Source organism: Bufo gargarizans, chromosome 1 (assembly GCF_014858855.1).
Source record: "Bufo gargarizans isolate SCDJY-AF-19 chromosome 1, ASM1485885v1, whole genome shotgun sequence".
Taxonomy (NCBI): Eukaryota; Metazoa; Chordata; class Amphibia; order Anura; family Bufonidae; genus Bufo; species Bufo gargarizans.
The window spans coordinates 389,930,560-389,948,083 of NC_058080.1; the positions used below are offsets into that span (position 1 = coordinate 389,930,560).

The 17,524-nt window shown below is 46.1% G+C and overlaps 1 protein-coding gene across 1 annotated transcript; it reads left to right on the forward strand.

The window, feature by feature from the left end:
* The first annotated feature begins 12,373 nt into the window (after positions 1 to 12,373).
* Positions 12,374 to 17,200, forward strand: LOC122931604 (transcription factor jun-D-like). The gene is made up of 2 exons (XM_044285680.1): positions 12,374 to 12,546; positions 13,025 to 17,200. The coding sequence occupies exon 2, from the start codon at positions 13,190 to 13,192 to the stop codon at positions 14,603 to 14,605; it is 1,416 nt and encodes a 471-aa protein (XP_044141615.1). The 5' UTR covers positions 12,374 to 12,546; positions 13,025 to 13,189; the 3' UTR covers positions 14,606 to 17,200.
* Positions 17,201 to 17,524: the final 324 nt, after the last annotated feature.

Genomic DNA, 17,524 nt, shown 5'->3' on the forward strand with positions numbered 1-17,524 from the left:
ATACTTGTTTAAGGGTGGGCTCTTCATGGACTTCCTCAGATGAGGTTATAGGACTGCCCTGGTATGCACATTCCGCTGCAGTAGTGGTGACCGCACACCTTCTTCTGGTTGTCTAGCAAATTCACGCAATTTTTCAGTAGCTCTCTGTGTTTTTTGTGGCCCCATTGTTATATCAGAATAGTATCGGTATGCAATAGAAAAAGCAAGTTCCAGGGCTCTAGGGGGTGCAGTATATTTAAATATCGTAGATCTGCTGGCAAGTTCAGGGTATACTCCCTGGAGTTGTCTTGTGCTATTATGTGCAAGGCAATGGTCTGGTTGTCTTATCAGGCAGTCTATAATCACTTCTTCTAGTGATCTTATGCAGGAGATTGTGTCTGTATTATATATTAAGGGGGAGTGCTATGCACTCTGCTGAAACAAGAGCCTCTGTCTGTCTGGGCTCTTTCCCCCTTCCCAGCGCTGCGGAGGTGATGTTAAGATGGCTGACTCCTCGCTATTCACATTAGATGACATGCCTGTAGCCTCCCGATTTCCCCCTTTGCTCCTCTCCGGTCCAGTGCTTCTGGGTGTACCGCAGGTCCTCTGCCAAGACCTCTGACGCGGCTCACAGGTCCCGGCTCCCGACGCGGCTCTCAGTGCGGCTCCCTCTGTTCATTCCACCAGGTGGGTCAGTTCTGCGCTGGGTTCTGCATGCTGCCGGGCTCGATCAGGGGTCTATGTAAGCTGTAAATGGCTATGTATTAGCCAGGATTTGTCCAGTTCTGCAATGCCGGCTGTGGAGCTCCTTCTACATGCGTCCTGCCATCTTGGCTGCTGGTCACGCTACCCCAGATTTTAAATTTTAATCTATAACACATCAAGGGTTAACAAAACTCAAAATCTGTTACCCTGAATCTGGAGTTTACAGAAAGACCCCACATGTGCTCAAAAACTGATCTATGGGCACACAGCAGGCTTCAGACTGGAAGGAGCACCATATGGCTTTTGGAGAGCGGATTTAGCTGGAATGGTAATTGGGAGCTATGTCGCATATGAAGACACCCTGAGGTGGCCCTAAAGTGGAAACTCACAAAAAGTGACCCCATTTTGGAAACTACACTCTTTGGAATCTTTCAAGGTGTGTAGTGAGCACTTTGACACTTGGGGTACATTATTACAGGTAGGGGCCACTATTTGGGGCATTATTACAGATGGGGGCCACTATGGGGGACAGTATTACAGATAGGGGTCACTATGGGGGCCTTATTACAGATGGGGGACATCATTACAGATAGTGGCCACTAAGGGGGCAATATTACAGATGGGGGACATTATTACAGATAGGGGCCACTATAGGGTAAATTATTACAGATTGGGGCCACTATGGGGGACATTATTACAGATAAGCGCCACTATTGGGGGCATTATTACAGATGGGGGCCACTATGGGGGACATTATTACAGATAGGAGCCACTATGGGGGCATTATTACAGACCGGGGTCACTATGGAGAACATTATTACAGATAGGGGTCACTATGGGGGGCATTATTACAAATCTGGGCCACTATGGGGTACATTATTACAGATAGGGGCCACTATAGGGTAAATTATTACAGATGGGGGCCACTATGGGGGACATTATTACAGATAGGAGCCACTATGGGGGCATTATTACAGACCGGGGTCACTATGGAGAACATTATTACAGATAGGGGTCACTATGGGGGGCATTATTACAAATCTGGGCCACTATGGGGTACATTATTACAGATTGGGGCCACTATGGGGAAAATTATCACTGCTGGTGGCCATTATGGGGAACATTGTGTGTACTGAGGGCACTACAGGAATTGGGATCTTTTTAAAAAAGCCAATAAAATTAATCAATTTTTTAAAAACGGACAGACGACCAGAAAATGGATGCACACATGGTTGAAAATAGGCCATAAAAAACTGACAGTGTGTCCATTTTTAACTGACATTTTTCACGTCCATGTAGGTTTAGGGTATGGCCACATGTAGCATGTCTGCTGCAGATTTTCTGTTCTGTACCAAATTGTGCTGTGGTTTTCAGTGCAGAAACGCTGCGGGTTGTACCCTTTGAATATCAAAGGGTGAGATGCACAGCAGATATTCACAACATTAATTGATACAATGTTTACTGCATGTCGTGTGCAGAAAATTTTAAGCATTTGGATGAGATTTTTTTTAATCTCATCAATTTTACACCTACAGTAAATGCTGTAAATTTTCCACACACAATTCAGCATTTACATTACTTATGAATGTACTATAAGAGAGACTCCCGCCCGCCATCCATGTATAACATGGACAGCCATTTGTCGGACCACTGTTGGCTGTTTTGTTGACATGAGTTGACAATAGAATGGACACCTCACAACATGACATTAAAGAGGTTCTCTCGGAATGATTTAAAGGGCCTGTCCCATGAAAAATACTCTACAGTTTTCAAACCAGCACCTGGATCTGAATACTTTTGTAATTGCATATAATTCACCATGTATTATATCCGCTGAGTTATTCACTGTAAAGCGCCACCTGCTGTTTGCTTTTTTTCTTATTTCTTTATCCTACTTACTGAGAAGGCCGCACCTGCTCAGTTTCATCCTTCAACTACCTACTGAGCTGTGATAGGGAGAGAGTTACACAAGAAAGACACACTATAGTGTGTATGGTCGTGTCTGCAAAATGAATGTTCATCGGATCAACTGGTGTTCAGCCATCAACTAATGTGTATGACCAGCTTTTAAATGGCCACCAACAACCTGTCCTAGAATGTGAGCAGAGGGGGAGGGGGGCTGCGGGGTCTCACTACATTCTACACTCTGGCACTTACATATACTAAACATTGGTGAGTTTTCCTGTCAGGCTGCTCAGCCATGATGACATATAGGAAGGATCACATCATTACCATATATTGTAGAGCAGTGTAGTGAGGCCCCGCACCCTCACCTACCCTATGCAGCTCTGTAAGTGGAGGCAACCAGTCCTGCTCACATTCTAGGACAGATTGCTGGCGGCCATTTTAATTGATTCCTAGAGAACCCCTTTAACAGAGACAGGCAAAGTGGCTTGCCAAGGGGAGGGCAAATATTTGCCATATACTTCTACTCCTTGTTTTGATACAGTAAAGGGATTTTCTTGAACAAGGGAAGGTCCATAGCCTGCATTGCCTCCTCAAAGATTCATATTTACCCTCTCCCTGCTGCTTTGGTCCACTGCACTAGCTCCTGATCCTCATCCTCTAGTCCCTGACTTGTTTTCATCTGGCAGGGGCATTGACGTGGCCACCTTTGCAGCTGCAGCCAATCACTGGTTAAGTGTAGTGTTGGACGAGCATGCTTCGCCAAACACCAGCTCAGCTCGAGCATCGCTATATATACTTGGCCGAATATCGTGCCCCATTATATTTAACCGCCTCCGGACCGCCTAACGCAGATGTGCGGTCCGGAGGCGGCAGCCCTGCGCAGAGTGACGCACATAGGCGTCATCTCGCGAGGGCCGAGATTTCGTGTGAACGCGCGCACACAGGCGCGCGCGCTCACAGGAACGGAAGGTAAGCGAGTGGATCTCCAGCCTGCCAGCGGCGATTGCTCGCTGGCAGGCTGGAGATCCACTCGCTTACCTTCCGTTCCTGTGAGCGCGCGCGCCTGTGTGCGCGCGTTCACACGAAATCTCGTCCGTATGATTTTTACGGATCCACTGATACATGGATCGGATTCGCAAAACACATGCGGACGTCTGAATGGAGCCTTACAGGGGGGTGATCAATGACAGGGGGGTGATCAGGGAGTCTATATGGGTGATCACCCCCTTGTCATTGATCACCCCCCTGTAAGGCTCCATTCAGACGTCCGTATGATTTTTACGGATCCACTGATACATGGATCGGATCCGCAAAACACATGCGAACGTCTGAATGGAGCCTTACAGGGGGGTGATCAATGACGGAGGTGATCAGGGAGTCTATCTGGGTGATTACCCCTCTGTCATTGATCACCCCCCTGTAAGGCTCCATTCAGACGTCCGCATGTGTTTTGCGGATCCGATCCATGTATCCGTGGATCCGTAAAAAGTCATACGGACGTCTGAATGGAGCCTTACAGGGGGGTGATCAATGACAGGGGGGTGATCAATGACAGGGGATCACCCCATATAGACTCCCTGATCACCCCCCTGTCATTGATCACCCCCTGTAAGGCTCCATTCAGACATTTTTTTGGGCACAAGTTAGCGGAAATTTTTTGTTTGTTTTTGTTTTTTCTAACTAAGTCTCATATTCCACTAACTTGTGTCAAAAAATAAAATCTCACATGAACTCACCATACCCCTCACGGAATCCAAATGCGTAAAATTTTTACGACATTTATATTCCAGACTTCTTCTCACGCTTTAGGGCCCCTAAAATGCCAGGGCAGTATAAATACCCCACATGTGACCCCATTTCGGAAAGAAGACACCCCAAGGTATTCCGTGAGGGGCATATTGAGTCCATGAAAGATTGAAATTTTTGTCCCAAGTTAGCGGAAAGGGAGACTTTGTGAGAAAATACAAAAAAAATCAATTTCCGCTAACTTGTGCCAAAAAAAAAAAAAATTCTAGAAACTCGCCATGCCCCTCACGGAATACCTTGGGATGTCTTCTTTCCAAAATGGTCTCACATGTGGGGTATTTATACTGCCCTGGCATGTTAGGGGCCCAAAAGCGTGAGAAGAAGTCTGGGATCCAAATGTCTAAAAATGCCCTCCTAAAAGGAGTACGGCGATACCACATATGTGACACTTTTTTGCAGCCTAGGTGGGCAAAGGGACCCACATTCCAAAGAGCACCTTTCGGATTTCGCAGGCCATTTTTTACACATTTTGATTGCAAAGTACTTCTCACACATCTGGGCCCCTAAATTGCCAGGGCAGTATAACTACGCCACAAGTGACCCCATTTTGGAATGAAGACACCCCAAGGTATTCCGTGAGGGGCATGGCGAGTTCCTAGAATTTTTTATTTTTTGTCGCAAGTTAGTGGAATATGAGACTTTGTAAGAAAAAAAAAAAAAAAAAAATAATCATTTTCCGCTAACTTGTGACAAAAAATAAAAAGTTCTATGAACTCACTATGCCCATCAGCAAATACCTTAGGGTGTCTACTTTATGAAATGGGGTCATTTGTGGGGGTTTTCTACTGTCTGGGCATTGTAGAACCTCAGGAAACATGACAGGTGCTCAGAAAGTCAGAGCTGCTTCAAAAAGCGGAAATTCACATTTTTGTACCTTAGTTTGTAAACGCTATAACTTTTACCCAAACCATTTTTTTTTGCCCAAACATTTTTTTTTATCAAAGATATGTAGAACAATAAATTTAGCGAAAAATTTATATATGGATGTCGTTTTTTTTTGCAAAATTTTACAGCTGAAAGTGAAAAATGTCATTTTTTGGCAAAAAAATCGTTAAATTTCGATTAATAACAAAAAAAGTAAAAATGTCAGCAGCAATAAAATACCACCAAATGAAAGCTCTATTAGTGAGAAGAAAAGGAGGTAAAATTCATTTGGGTGGTAAGTTGCATGACCGAGCAATAAACGGTGAAAGAAGTGTAGTGCAGAAGTGTAAAAAGTGCCTGGTCATTAAGGGGGTTTTAGCTAGCGGGGTTGAAGTGGTTAAATGGGGCTGCAAAAGATGAGAACAGCCCCAGCATAGATAAATGAAACAGAACTTGTCCTATTGTCCGTTTTGCCGCGGTTTCATGGCTGGTATCTGTGTTAGTGGGCAGGTGGAGCCTGCATGTCTTGAATACATCAGGATCCTTCCTTTACAGTGGACTCCTCAATGGCCATGGTCTATGAAGTTTAACTTGCAAGTTCTCGAAACAACTTTTCGTTAATTCCTAAGAGATAGACATTGAGATCAGGGTGTCTATGATGCTACTGTCAGAGAAAGCAGTAAAAGGAGGCTGATAAATTCCCTTTAAAATGTCATGCTTCTACTGTAATTCTTGTATTTTTGCAGCATAACTTGGATGTGGTGTCAATAAAACGGTCTAATTAGGTGCAAAGGGGATTAGATGGTGAATGATGGTTTTCTCAATGCTGATCTGGAAAAAGAAGCCCCTCCAGTGTGCAAGTATGCTGTAACGGATAGGGGGATTCATTAAGTGCACAGAAGTCCATCTTAGGTTTCGCCCATATCTGTACTGGAGGATCCATCAGGAGATTCCATTGCAAATTTTGTCAAAAATACAGGACAGAATAGCACATCATGCTGAGTACATCACAGTGTACTGGTATATACAGAGATGTATAGATACTCACAGTGGCGCACCCCAGAACAACCAGTAAATAATGTATTTTTTTTTTTATCCCTCAGGGCCGCACCGCCGATCACCACAGGCGGAGCGGCCCTGCTTCTAGTTGCCGGCGGCGGTGGGGGGGGGGGGGGGGGGCAGTAGGAGATGAGCACTTCCATTGTGGAAGCGCTCATCTCCATATTCATTTGTATCGCCATCCTCAGGACAGCGATACATATGACTGTGCTGCGGCGGGGCAGGGAAGGGAGAGGCGTTTCTCTTCCCTGTTCTTCTGATAGGCCAGAGGTCGGCTCAGGCGGTGCGATGATGTCATTATCATCGCACCACCTGAGCCGGGCAGCACACAGCAGGGACACAGGCCGGAAGAGGCCTGCATCACATCGCTGCTGATTAAGGTAAGTATCTGTTTTCTTTTTGTTTGTTTTTTGTTGTTTTTTAGTGGGGGGGGGGGGGCTGGCACTATGGGGGCATCTGACATTTCTTACAGCCCACTATGGGGAAGTGGGGTCTCTAAAGGGGCCGTTTTTTATTGGCACATTATAGGGGGGGCACTATGGCATCTGGTGGCACTAATGGGGCATTTTTTACTGGCACATGGGAGGCACTATAGGGGAGAGCGGCACTATGGGGCATTATTTAGGGGCACTATGGGGGAGTGGAGCACTATTGGGGCGTTTGGTGGCACTAAGAAGGGTCATTTTTTACAGGCACATTATGGGGTAGAGGAGCACTATAGGGGCATCTGCTGGGGGCATTTTTTTACTGGCATATTATAGGGGACACTATGGGGAAGGAGGAGAGGAGCCACTATGAGGGCACTATATAGGGGTATTTTATACTGGCATACATTATAGGGACATTAGCTCAACTGCGGGCACTAAGTGGGGATATTTCATGTACTGTCATATTATAAGGAAAATTATTACTACTAGGGGGTATTATGGGGAGCTTTACTACTACTGGGGGGCTATGAGGAACATGATTACTAGTATGGGCACTATAGGGGCATTATTACTTCTAAGTGTGCTCTGGCAGAGAATTCTTTCTATTGGTGGGATTTTGGGGAGGACTGTTACTTTGGGGGGCACCCTGCCACAGTATTAGCTTAGCATAATTATTTTAGGGGGACATTATCTTTATACTATTAGTGTCTGGGCGCAGTTGTTTTTTAGAGCACTGTGTGCCAATAATTGTTGAAGGGGGCACTATCTGTGTGGTAGTAGTATTTCCAGGGGGACTGTTTCTGCAGTAGAGTATTGGGGGCACAGCGGGCACAGTATTGGGGCACTATCTGTGTGGTAGTAGTATTTCCAGGGGGACTGTTTCTGCAGTATAGTATTGGGGGCACAGCGGGCACAGTATTGGGGGTGGCAGGAAAGGGTGTTCAGAAGCTGTGAAGATGATGGAAATGTGGGAAACTAATGTCTGTCAGTCTCTGCAGAGATGGGAGATGGCTGAAAAATCATCATGGCGGTCTGGTCTGAATGGAGGAGATGAGGAAAGAGAACGTCTACAACAAAGGTGACATCACTGGATGTAAGAGGTATGTGGCGCTATGTAGGAGAGGAGATGCTCCGGCTCCTCCCCCTGCCATTTGCAGAAAGAGGATTCAAAGCTGGGTGAGGACGGCCTAGGGGGGCAGCAGGCCACGGGCGGGTGGCAGATGGTGGGGGGAACCACAGGCCTTGAGAAGGATCTGGGGAGGGAGGAGAGCGGAGGAGCTTCCTGGCTGTAGCTTGTTATATAAGCAGGCAGTGCAGCCAGGACAGGCCTCCCCTCTCCGTATGATGTGTAGAGACAGGCTGCAACTATAGAATGTCAGCAGTACAGTGTCTGTTGGGCGTGGCCTATTATATGTAGGAGGGGTTTTTAATAATGGGCAGGGCTAAAAAATGCACGGCGCCACATTTTCCAGGGCTTTTAGAAATAGCCAGGCAGAAGAATCGGCTTGGGCAGGCAAAATAATTGTCACAGCGCGCTACACGTGCCACATTTTTTGCCTTTCGGACCCCCCCCCAGACAAAATTCCTCAGTACATTGGATTTAATTATACTTGGTCTGTGGGTCAATGCTTAGTGTGTCTGCATTCAATACAAAAGGTCCTGGGTTCAAGACCTGACAGCAGTGGCGTACCGCCAATATAGGCAGACCACGCAGCTGCTATGGGGCCAGTGGCAGGGGGGAGCCCGGAGCGTATGGAAGGCCCCACCTCCTGCAGACTTATGATCGCTAGTATGCTACACTACTAGCTAATATCAGGATACTAGTTAATATCATTGGTGAGGCTTACTTGTCTTCCGTCCTGGGCCCTTCCCCTCTGCCCAGGGCCCCCCTCCCCATAGTGTGCACAGAACGCTCCGATGTCCCTCCCTCCCTGCTGCTGCCGCTCTCTCTCCTGGGCTTTGCTGCACACTGACCAATCAGCATTTAGCAGTGCAAAGCTCTTGCTGCTGATTGGCCAGTGTATCGCTCGCAGCAGGGTCAGCAGTTGTGCAGGCGGGCATGGCAGTTGTATACGGCGGTCACATGCTGCCTGCTCAGTCAGAGAACGGACTGAACACAGCCCAGGCCCCCAGCTTCACAGATGCTGGCTCAGCAACACTGACTTTCCCCTGTTGTGTGTCACTGCCACCTGCAGTGAACAGTGAGTGGGGAGAAGACAGTGGGCTGCAGCAAGCACAGTTCCTGTGGGGTGGGGGGACACTGTTGTGTATATGGCTCATAGAGGACTTAGGACAGTTTGCTCCAGGCGCCCCCCCCCCCCCCCCCCCCCATGAACTCTGCTTGCTGTTGAATTGCTCATATAGAGGACAGTGTGCCCAGCAGGGAGGCCCGTTCCCATCACGGCCTGCTATTGGCTGCCCCAACCAACCCCCCCCCCAAAAAATAAAAATAAACTTTAAAGAGCACCTTTCACCAGAATTAAATTTCAAAAGTAACTATACAGGCATGTAGAGCGGCGCCCAGGGACCCCCCTGCACTTACTGTTATACCTGGGCGCCGCTCCGTTCTCCGGTTATTGCCTCCGGTATCTTTACAGTTAGGCTCCACCCAGGGGAACCTGCCGGCGCCTCCTTCTCCCATGCTGCAGCGCTGGCCAATCACAGCGCTCAGCTCATAGCCTGAGAGAGAAAAAAGCCTCTCAGGCTATGAGCTGAGCGCTGTGATTGGCCAGCGCTACAGCATGGGAGAAGGAGGCGCTGGCAGGTTTCCCTGGGTGGAGCCTAACTGTAAAGATACCGGAGGCAATTACGGGAGAACAGAGCGGCGCCCAGGTATAACAGTAAGTGCAGGGAGATCCCTAGGCGCCGCTCTACATGCCTGTATAGTTTAATTCTGGTGAAAGGTCCTCTTTAAGTCAGGGATGTCTAAACTTCAGCCATCCAGCTGGTGCAAAACTAACTTGCAAAACACTTGCATGCCCTGTCTTGTAGTTGCAATAGATAAAGGGCCGCTGGTTGGTACCCCTGCCGATCAGCTGTTTAAAGAGAAGACCGCACACCGTGCCAACGCCGCCTTCACTTCATTGCTTACCTGCTCCCGTCAACATTGCTGTGTAATTACAAGAAGCCGTCCCATTCACTTCTGGGACGGCGTGTTCCAATACACTTGGGGGGGGTTCTGTTCACCCTAATAGGCCTCAGCCCACTATATGAGGCAGTTTACAAAAGGAGCAATGACACAGGCATCTTTGGCTGCAGACTGAAAAAAAATGTGGCTTGAATTGGAGCCAGCGACTTGGAACGGGACTCAGGTATCTCATTTTCTTTCTTTTCTTGGTCACTTGGACAATGTGGTAAAGGAAGGGCTGGCTTGGTTCTTTGGACGACATCTCACCTCTTAAGCCTCGTGATCCATATATTCATTAGAGACAACTGGAGGAAAAGAAGGAGGACAGAATGTGGCAGCTATTGATAGCCACGATAGAGGAACAGTTTCTGGGGAGGTATTTTATAGTGCGCTGTGGTGTTTTGTGCTGCTGACCCCACCTACTTGTGTTGGGCCCATCTACCTATGTCGCCCTGGTCCTTTCTGTTAATATGGACCAGCCTACAGCATGGAGGCCACTTTTAGCTGTCTGGAGCTGGCGTCTTTTCAGCAAACAAAAAAAAGTGCTGAAAAATGCCATAAAATAACTACGTCTGAATCCACTCTAAAGCTATAATTGTCTTTTACAGGGAATCTATCACCAGCTTTATGCTGTTCTAAGTAAAACGGTAGGTTAATTGCTTGAATTGACAAAGTCATTTTGCTAAAATCAGTAGAGAGCAGTTGAATCCGCTGCAGAGCTCAGGAGTCCCGATACTCATGAGCTCTAGCTTTCTACGCTCGCCTGCCTCTAATTGAAAGCTTTCCCTATAGCAATCAGGGGCAAAGGGCGAGGAGAATATGAGGATTCCCAAGCACGTGCACCGTCTACACTATGTGGATGTCTCTCATGGTAACACCAAGATCTTAATACCTTCTCTATAAGTAATTTCTCTATAGACTTTCATGTCCAGAATATAAGACAAAAGGCACAGGAATCAAAAGAAATGGAGTAGGGACCTACACTATAAGAGTGTTTCAGAAATGTCGATGACTGTCCCATTCACGAGCCAGCCACGAGAACAATCAGATGTATGGAACCGGCTTTCATTGCAGAAATTTGTGCCGCGTCTGTCAAACGTGAATATCCCCTCAAAAATGCTACTATTGAAGAAGGCTAATAAGTCTCCCCATGAAACCTGCGAGCTCACTTATAGGGCTTCACTAGAGAAACACCAGAGAAAAGCAGCAGAACGCTAAGCCCGCGGACTCCGCGCACAACGCTATTGTGGCTGTCAGACAGCAACAGAAACTTTACGGGGAGAAAAGGAAGTGTGAACAAAGCCTTGCTTGAGGTGGATTAGACACAGGACTCGGGGGCAGAAGTTCCTCATAGAATATAAAAAAGGCGTTGTCATATAATAAAATATATGTGTGCACATACCGTATATGCACATTAGACACGCGCCAATTCTTCCTGCACATTACACGTTGGCAGCATGGTGATACAATTCATGCCTGTGAATTTACAGACAGCGGGCACATCACATAGGGTCAGATGCATGCATAATGTAATGTGTGTGTATATATTGTTAATGTAAACACTGCAGCAGAGCGTCTATAAAATGTTTTATATATATATATATATAGAGAGAGCGATCTATATCTATCTATCATATTCCTACTGCAGAGCTATACAGATATAGTATATATCCTAACATGCATGTAGCAGCAGAGCTGTGTGTATAAACCTATCTATCATCTATCTAAGATGTCTATCATCTCTCTCATATCTATCTTTCTATATATCATCTATCTAATATCTATCTATCATATTCCTACTGCAGAGCTATACAGATATAGTATATATCTTAACATGCATGTAGCAGCAGAGCTGTGCAGATAGTGCGTGCATTGACACAGCTCTATTGTATCACACACACAGCTCTGCTGCACACAGCTCTCTTGTATCTCATCTCACACACACACACACACACAGCTCTGCTGCACCCATACTCAGCAGAGCTCTCTGCATGTCCCTGCACACAGCTCTATTGTATCTCATCTCTCTCACACACACACAGCTCTGCTGCACACATATTCAGCATAGCTCTCTGCGCACAGCTCTCTTGTATCACACACACACAGCTCTGCTGCACCCATACTCGGCAGAGCTCTCCGCACAGCTCTCTTGTATCACACACACACAGCTCTGCTGCACCCATACTCGGCAGAGCTCTCTGCACACAGCTCTCTTGTATCACACACACACAGCTCTGCTGCACCCATACTCGGCAGAGCTCTCTGCACACAGCTCTCTTGTATCACACACACACAGCTCTGCTGCACACATACTCAGCAGAGCTCTCCGCACACAGCGTTACTCCAGTATTTCTATGCACCATGAAGACTCTCTGTTCACGTGCAGACACTACACATAGCCGTGGTGGAGAAAAGCACAGCCCAGAGCCTACTCCTCCCATGTAATCACATGCTCGTGACATCAGCAAAGGTCCTTCGGCCAACTGGGATCCAGCATCTAGCAGTGAGGAAATGCTGGGTGTCATGGTGCTCGCTCAGTGCAGCCGCTCCTCAGCTGGCGTCTAGTGCGGAGTGCGGAGACGAGGAGCTGCATGCGCCTGCCACCAGCCTGGGCTTCAGTGCTTGCAGTTTCTCCGGACACAGCGGTGGTGGGCACATCCCTGGCTGCGGGTAAGGGCTTGCGGGGGTGCAGCTGTGCAGTTCTTCATTAGACATGCCATGCAGATGTGGACTCTGCCAAGCATCGATATGCCATAATGACACTGCTAACCCTGCCTCCGGGAACTACTCCGTGCTCGCTACCCGCTCTCATCTGTTGCATGTGTGTATCTATCGCTCTCTTTATATATATATATATATATATATATATATATATATATATATATACCTCTATATATAGATTATCTCTCTCTCTCATTCATATATATATATATATAGATTCTCTCTCTCTCTCTCTATCTATATTTATTATAGATATATTTATTAAAGTATTTTTCTTATTTGTATGTCTCTATAGGTACAGTAGGTATAGACCTCCCCGTCTGTATGGCTGTGGTCGTTCAGCCCATTATTCTCGCAATGCTTGCCATTGTTGACACAGTGGTTCTAATTACACTGCAGATAATACAATCTGTATTTTCTTTTATAGGTCATTTCTGATAAGGCAAGCATTATTCCCTGGACTTTTTCTGCTTCCTGGTCACGCTACAATACAACCTTGGATTTTGAGCGGCAATTTGTGGTCTAATAGAGGATTGAGCTACAACTTTCACAGTATATATATCCAGCCTCCTATTTAGTAGGAGGTTAAAGAATGATGATGACCAGCACTACCGCTGATCATGTGAAAATGGAGCCCCCCTTTTATCATGAGGATACTCTGAATTTGCAGGACTTTGCTCAGATCTCAGGATATAGTGGGGCCACCACTGGAGGTACTACAGGCTCTCACCAAGGTGGCGGAGGAGATACTGACGTCAGGTACACCCCTGAACATAAAATGATGAGTGCCAATATTATAATTCAAGGAAACAACCTGAAAAAGAAAAGCTTGCCTCCTGTCCTGTCTGCTCCGGTTCCAGCTGCTGTCATTCCTGTTGGATTCTCTGAGGTTATTACTCGTGGAAGCGAAGCGCTGAAGTTGATGCAGGGTGGAGGCAGTAGACTCGGTGAGTCTTCAGGGGGTGTTCGTGATGTGGTAGGAAATGACCTCAGTCCTGTGCCAGTGACGGCAGAAGGTGGTGCCTTAGTGGTGGCAACTGGAAGCAGTACTGCAGGCAGTAGCAACAGCGGCGGCACCCCATCGGATGTCCCTCTTCTTCCTTCAGCTTCAGCTCTGAATCTACTTAAACTTACTCCACCTGAACTAGAGCATCTCCTAATCCAGGCTGCCAATCCTGGTCTTTCAGCCACATCCAGCAGTAATCCCAGTCCTGCTACAATAGCTCCCCCACAGCAGGGTACACCAGTACCTACAACCACAGTTCCACATCCCTTTCTGTACCGCAACCAACAGGTCATCACCCAAGAGCAGGAAGGATTTGCAGATGGCTTTGTAAAAGCTTTAGCAGATCTCCATAAACAGAATCAATTATTGGGAGCACCTATTTCCCCATCCGCTCTAGCCACAAGCTCTCCCTCTTATCCAACTCGATCCCTGCATCCGGCTGGAGAGGTACCTGTCTACACCAACCTCAGCAGCTTCAATCCAGTAGCGGCTACACAGCTCAGCCCTACTCTTCCTCAACCTCCACCCCCAGCTACTTACACTGGTAATACTGCCAGTGCTATACCGGCGGTACAGTTACATTTTCCAGGGCTCAATCGGTTGCACACAGTAAGGGGTCCTCTAGATGAACCACAGACCGTACCTGATGTGTCCCAGCCTGGTGCTCCAGCAGGCAGTGCAGGAGATACAAGCACACCACCTTCTCTTTCCCCAATTGATCTAGAGACACAGGAACGGATCAAAGCAGAAAGGAAAAGACTGAGGAACAGAATTGCTGCCTCAAAATGCCGTAAAAGGAAGCTGGAGCGAATTGCACGCTTGGAAGAGAAGGTGAAAGTGCTCAAGTCCCAGAACTCTGACCTGGCGTCCACTGCTAGTCTCCTGCGAGAGCAGGTATCTCAGCTAAAACATAAAGTTATGAGCCATGTCACTAGTGGTTGTCAGATAGCTGTGGCCAAAACGTCTCCAGGGTCCAAGACAGGAGATGCTTCTACTTGCTGAAAAGGTTAAAGAATGCAACTTTATATAGTTACATGAGAAGCAACAAGTGACTCCCACAGGGTTGAGGCTGTGGTGTTGGCCTCCTCAGAAGTGCTCTGCAACATGTACTTCATTTGGCTGCCTTGCCTTTATATTTTCTTTTTTTCCCCCCCGAGGCAAGCTGTTTGTGCACAATTTAGAGACTAATAAGTAAAAATATAACGTGCTGATGGAGTAGCAGAGAATGTGCAGATATGCCAAAAGAACAAGCTGTTGCCAGTCATAACTCTTGTGAGGAACTTGGGGAGGCCTCTTTAGCGACTCTACAACGTGGGAAAGGAGCTCGACTGTTCACATGAAATTGCTTTATGTCAGAGGAAGGAACACTGCAATGCTGTTTGTTACGAGCGGCAAATAATCTGCAAGGATTATAATTATTTTTCAAGACCATAGGGTGACATTGAGCCTGTGAGAATGAGCTTACACAGTCCCTGCCTCCGCCCAGCCTTTATTTAACTGGCTGGACCTGTTTGGATTTGCTGCTCCACAAACAGAAGAACTGCCTTCTATACAACATAAAAAAAAAGGGGGTAAAGGAGCCTATCGAGGTGGATAGCAAACAGCAATTCCCACTTAGAGCCTGGGATGGCCGAAACACATCTATGTAAAAACAGAAATATTGCTTGCGTTGTACTAGCCGGTGCCAAAGCTTTTGGTGTTGCCCCCCCACAGGCAGATACTTTAGAGAGTGACAGATTGTTTTACGCAGATTATTACTAGAGAGATGAAACATGATTATTTTTGCTGCCAAGCTAAAATTCCCCCCCCCCCCCACCCCAAAGAAAACTGTTTGCTGTTTCTGCTTGCATTGAAATCAAAGCAAGCAGCCAAATATTCTGTAAACTTGGAGCGATCCTTGTTTCTCTGTAGTATTTTATTTAATTTTAATTTTTTACTAATGTTCCGGATTATCAGTAATTTGTTTTTATCCTTAAAATTGGTTAAGCAACTTTACAAGGAAAATAATTCCTAGGGATGGCTAGGATTCGATAAGATATCTGCCAAAGCAAGTATATAGTGCTAATCGCTAAAGCTATAAAGAGCTAAGAGCTAAGAGATGATTCAGTTCTGCCTTATGTTTGGGCGGTGAAATCTTACCAGTACACGTTCTTTTTAGCTGGAGCTATTTAAAGGGAGCGCACATATTCGGAGACATTGCTTTTTTAGATATTCTAAGTATTTAAAGTCCTGTAACGGTAGATGGCAATGAAGCGCTTAGACTGAGAAATATCTTTTATTTATTGCACTCAGTCTGAAGCAAGACTTTAAATATTGTTGCGTTTTACATATTTTAGGTATTGCACTAAGTTCTAAATGTATTTTTGTATACTAAAGTGATGTGTTTCAATTGCCGAGCAAATTATTTAATATTTAAGCAAACCAGGGACCGTGATGCTTTATTATCGACTTCTTATTAAGTGTGGTTTGGACAATATTTCAAGTTAATGGCCCTGGGACCAAGTACAGAACAGCTTTGTGTATAAGCAGATGCATCGCTGTCCTCAGTCTATCATATGCTTCTGTATGCGTAGACCGGTGGTATTTCTGTTGAAACGTCGGGCCTTTGGGTCAGGATCCGTTTTAAGTGGCTGTTGGTTGGTCTTTCTAGGAATAATTGGAATGAATTGCGATTAAGACAAAATCCAGGGGCTTGTAAATATCATAAGGGAACCCAAGGAAGTACATTGAGTCTTGAGCGCTACTGGGATCCTGACCACAAAGTGTTAAGAGGTTGTGACCTAGACTAATATTGAGAAAGGCTTTAGCGGCATCGCATCTAAACACTCAGAAATACTAAAGATATTTGAGAAATGTTTTTTTTATGGGATATATTTATTTTCTAAATATAAATGTCATTGTATTTTTGCTAGAATATGAAATGTAATGTATACGAAAAGCTATCTGGTCATTGCACATTGTATTCAATTTGCAAGTCAGACGTGAATGTCCATAGAATGGGAGAGAAAGAGCCTACAATTTAAAAAAAGTAATTTTAACTTTATTTTTTTGGGGGGGGACTATGCTAGTGACACTGTTTTGCGATGTCCGCTTATCAGCGAATACATCCAATGTTATCATGCCGTGTAGGACAAAAGATTGTCCTTTTGGGGTCTTCACCACGCCATACAGACATATCCAATAACAAAAATGTATATCATGCGGTATACGTTTTTACACATATGGGCCATGTATGCCATTATATGCCTATACAGTGGTAAAGCCTTCTGATGTATATCTCTGGCAGACACCGCAAACACAGAGTGAGAGCAGCATTAGGCCGCCTTCACAAAGTCGGTGTTTAATCAGTGGTTTCCATCAGTGACCCCAAATCAGGCAAGGGTTAACACAGGACAGGTGCACATCTTTCCATTATACCTGATCTCTGAGTAGCTTCCGCTGCTGGTGTTGGTTCACAATCATTGGTAGAAATCACTGACTCTTTGAAAGCAGCCTTAGGCTACTTTCACACTCGCGTTTGGTGCGGATCCGTCATGGATCTGCACAGACTGATCCGTTCAGATAATACAACCGTCTGCATCCGTTCTGAACTGATCCGTTTGTATCATCTTTAACATAGCCAAGACGGATCTGTCATTAACACCATTGAAAGTCAATGGAGGACGTATCCGTTTTCTATTGCGTCAGAGAAAAACGGATCCGTCCCCGTTGACTTACATTGTGTGTCAGAACAGATCCGTTTGGCTCAGTTTTGTCAGACGGACAACAAAACGCTGCAAGCATGGAGACGGAACGGAGGCAAACTGATGCATTCTGAACGGACCCTTTTCCATTCAGAATGCATTAGGGCAAAACTGATCCGTTTTGGACCGCTTGTGAGAGCCCTGAACGGATCTCAAAAACGGAAAGCCGAAACGTCAG

Bases quoted from the DNA above. Each gene is read 5' to 3' on its own strand.
- LOC122931604 (XM_044285680.1), top strand. From the start codon at position 13,190: ATGATGATGACCAGCACTACCGCTGATCATGTGAAAATGGAGCCCCCC.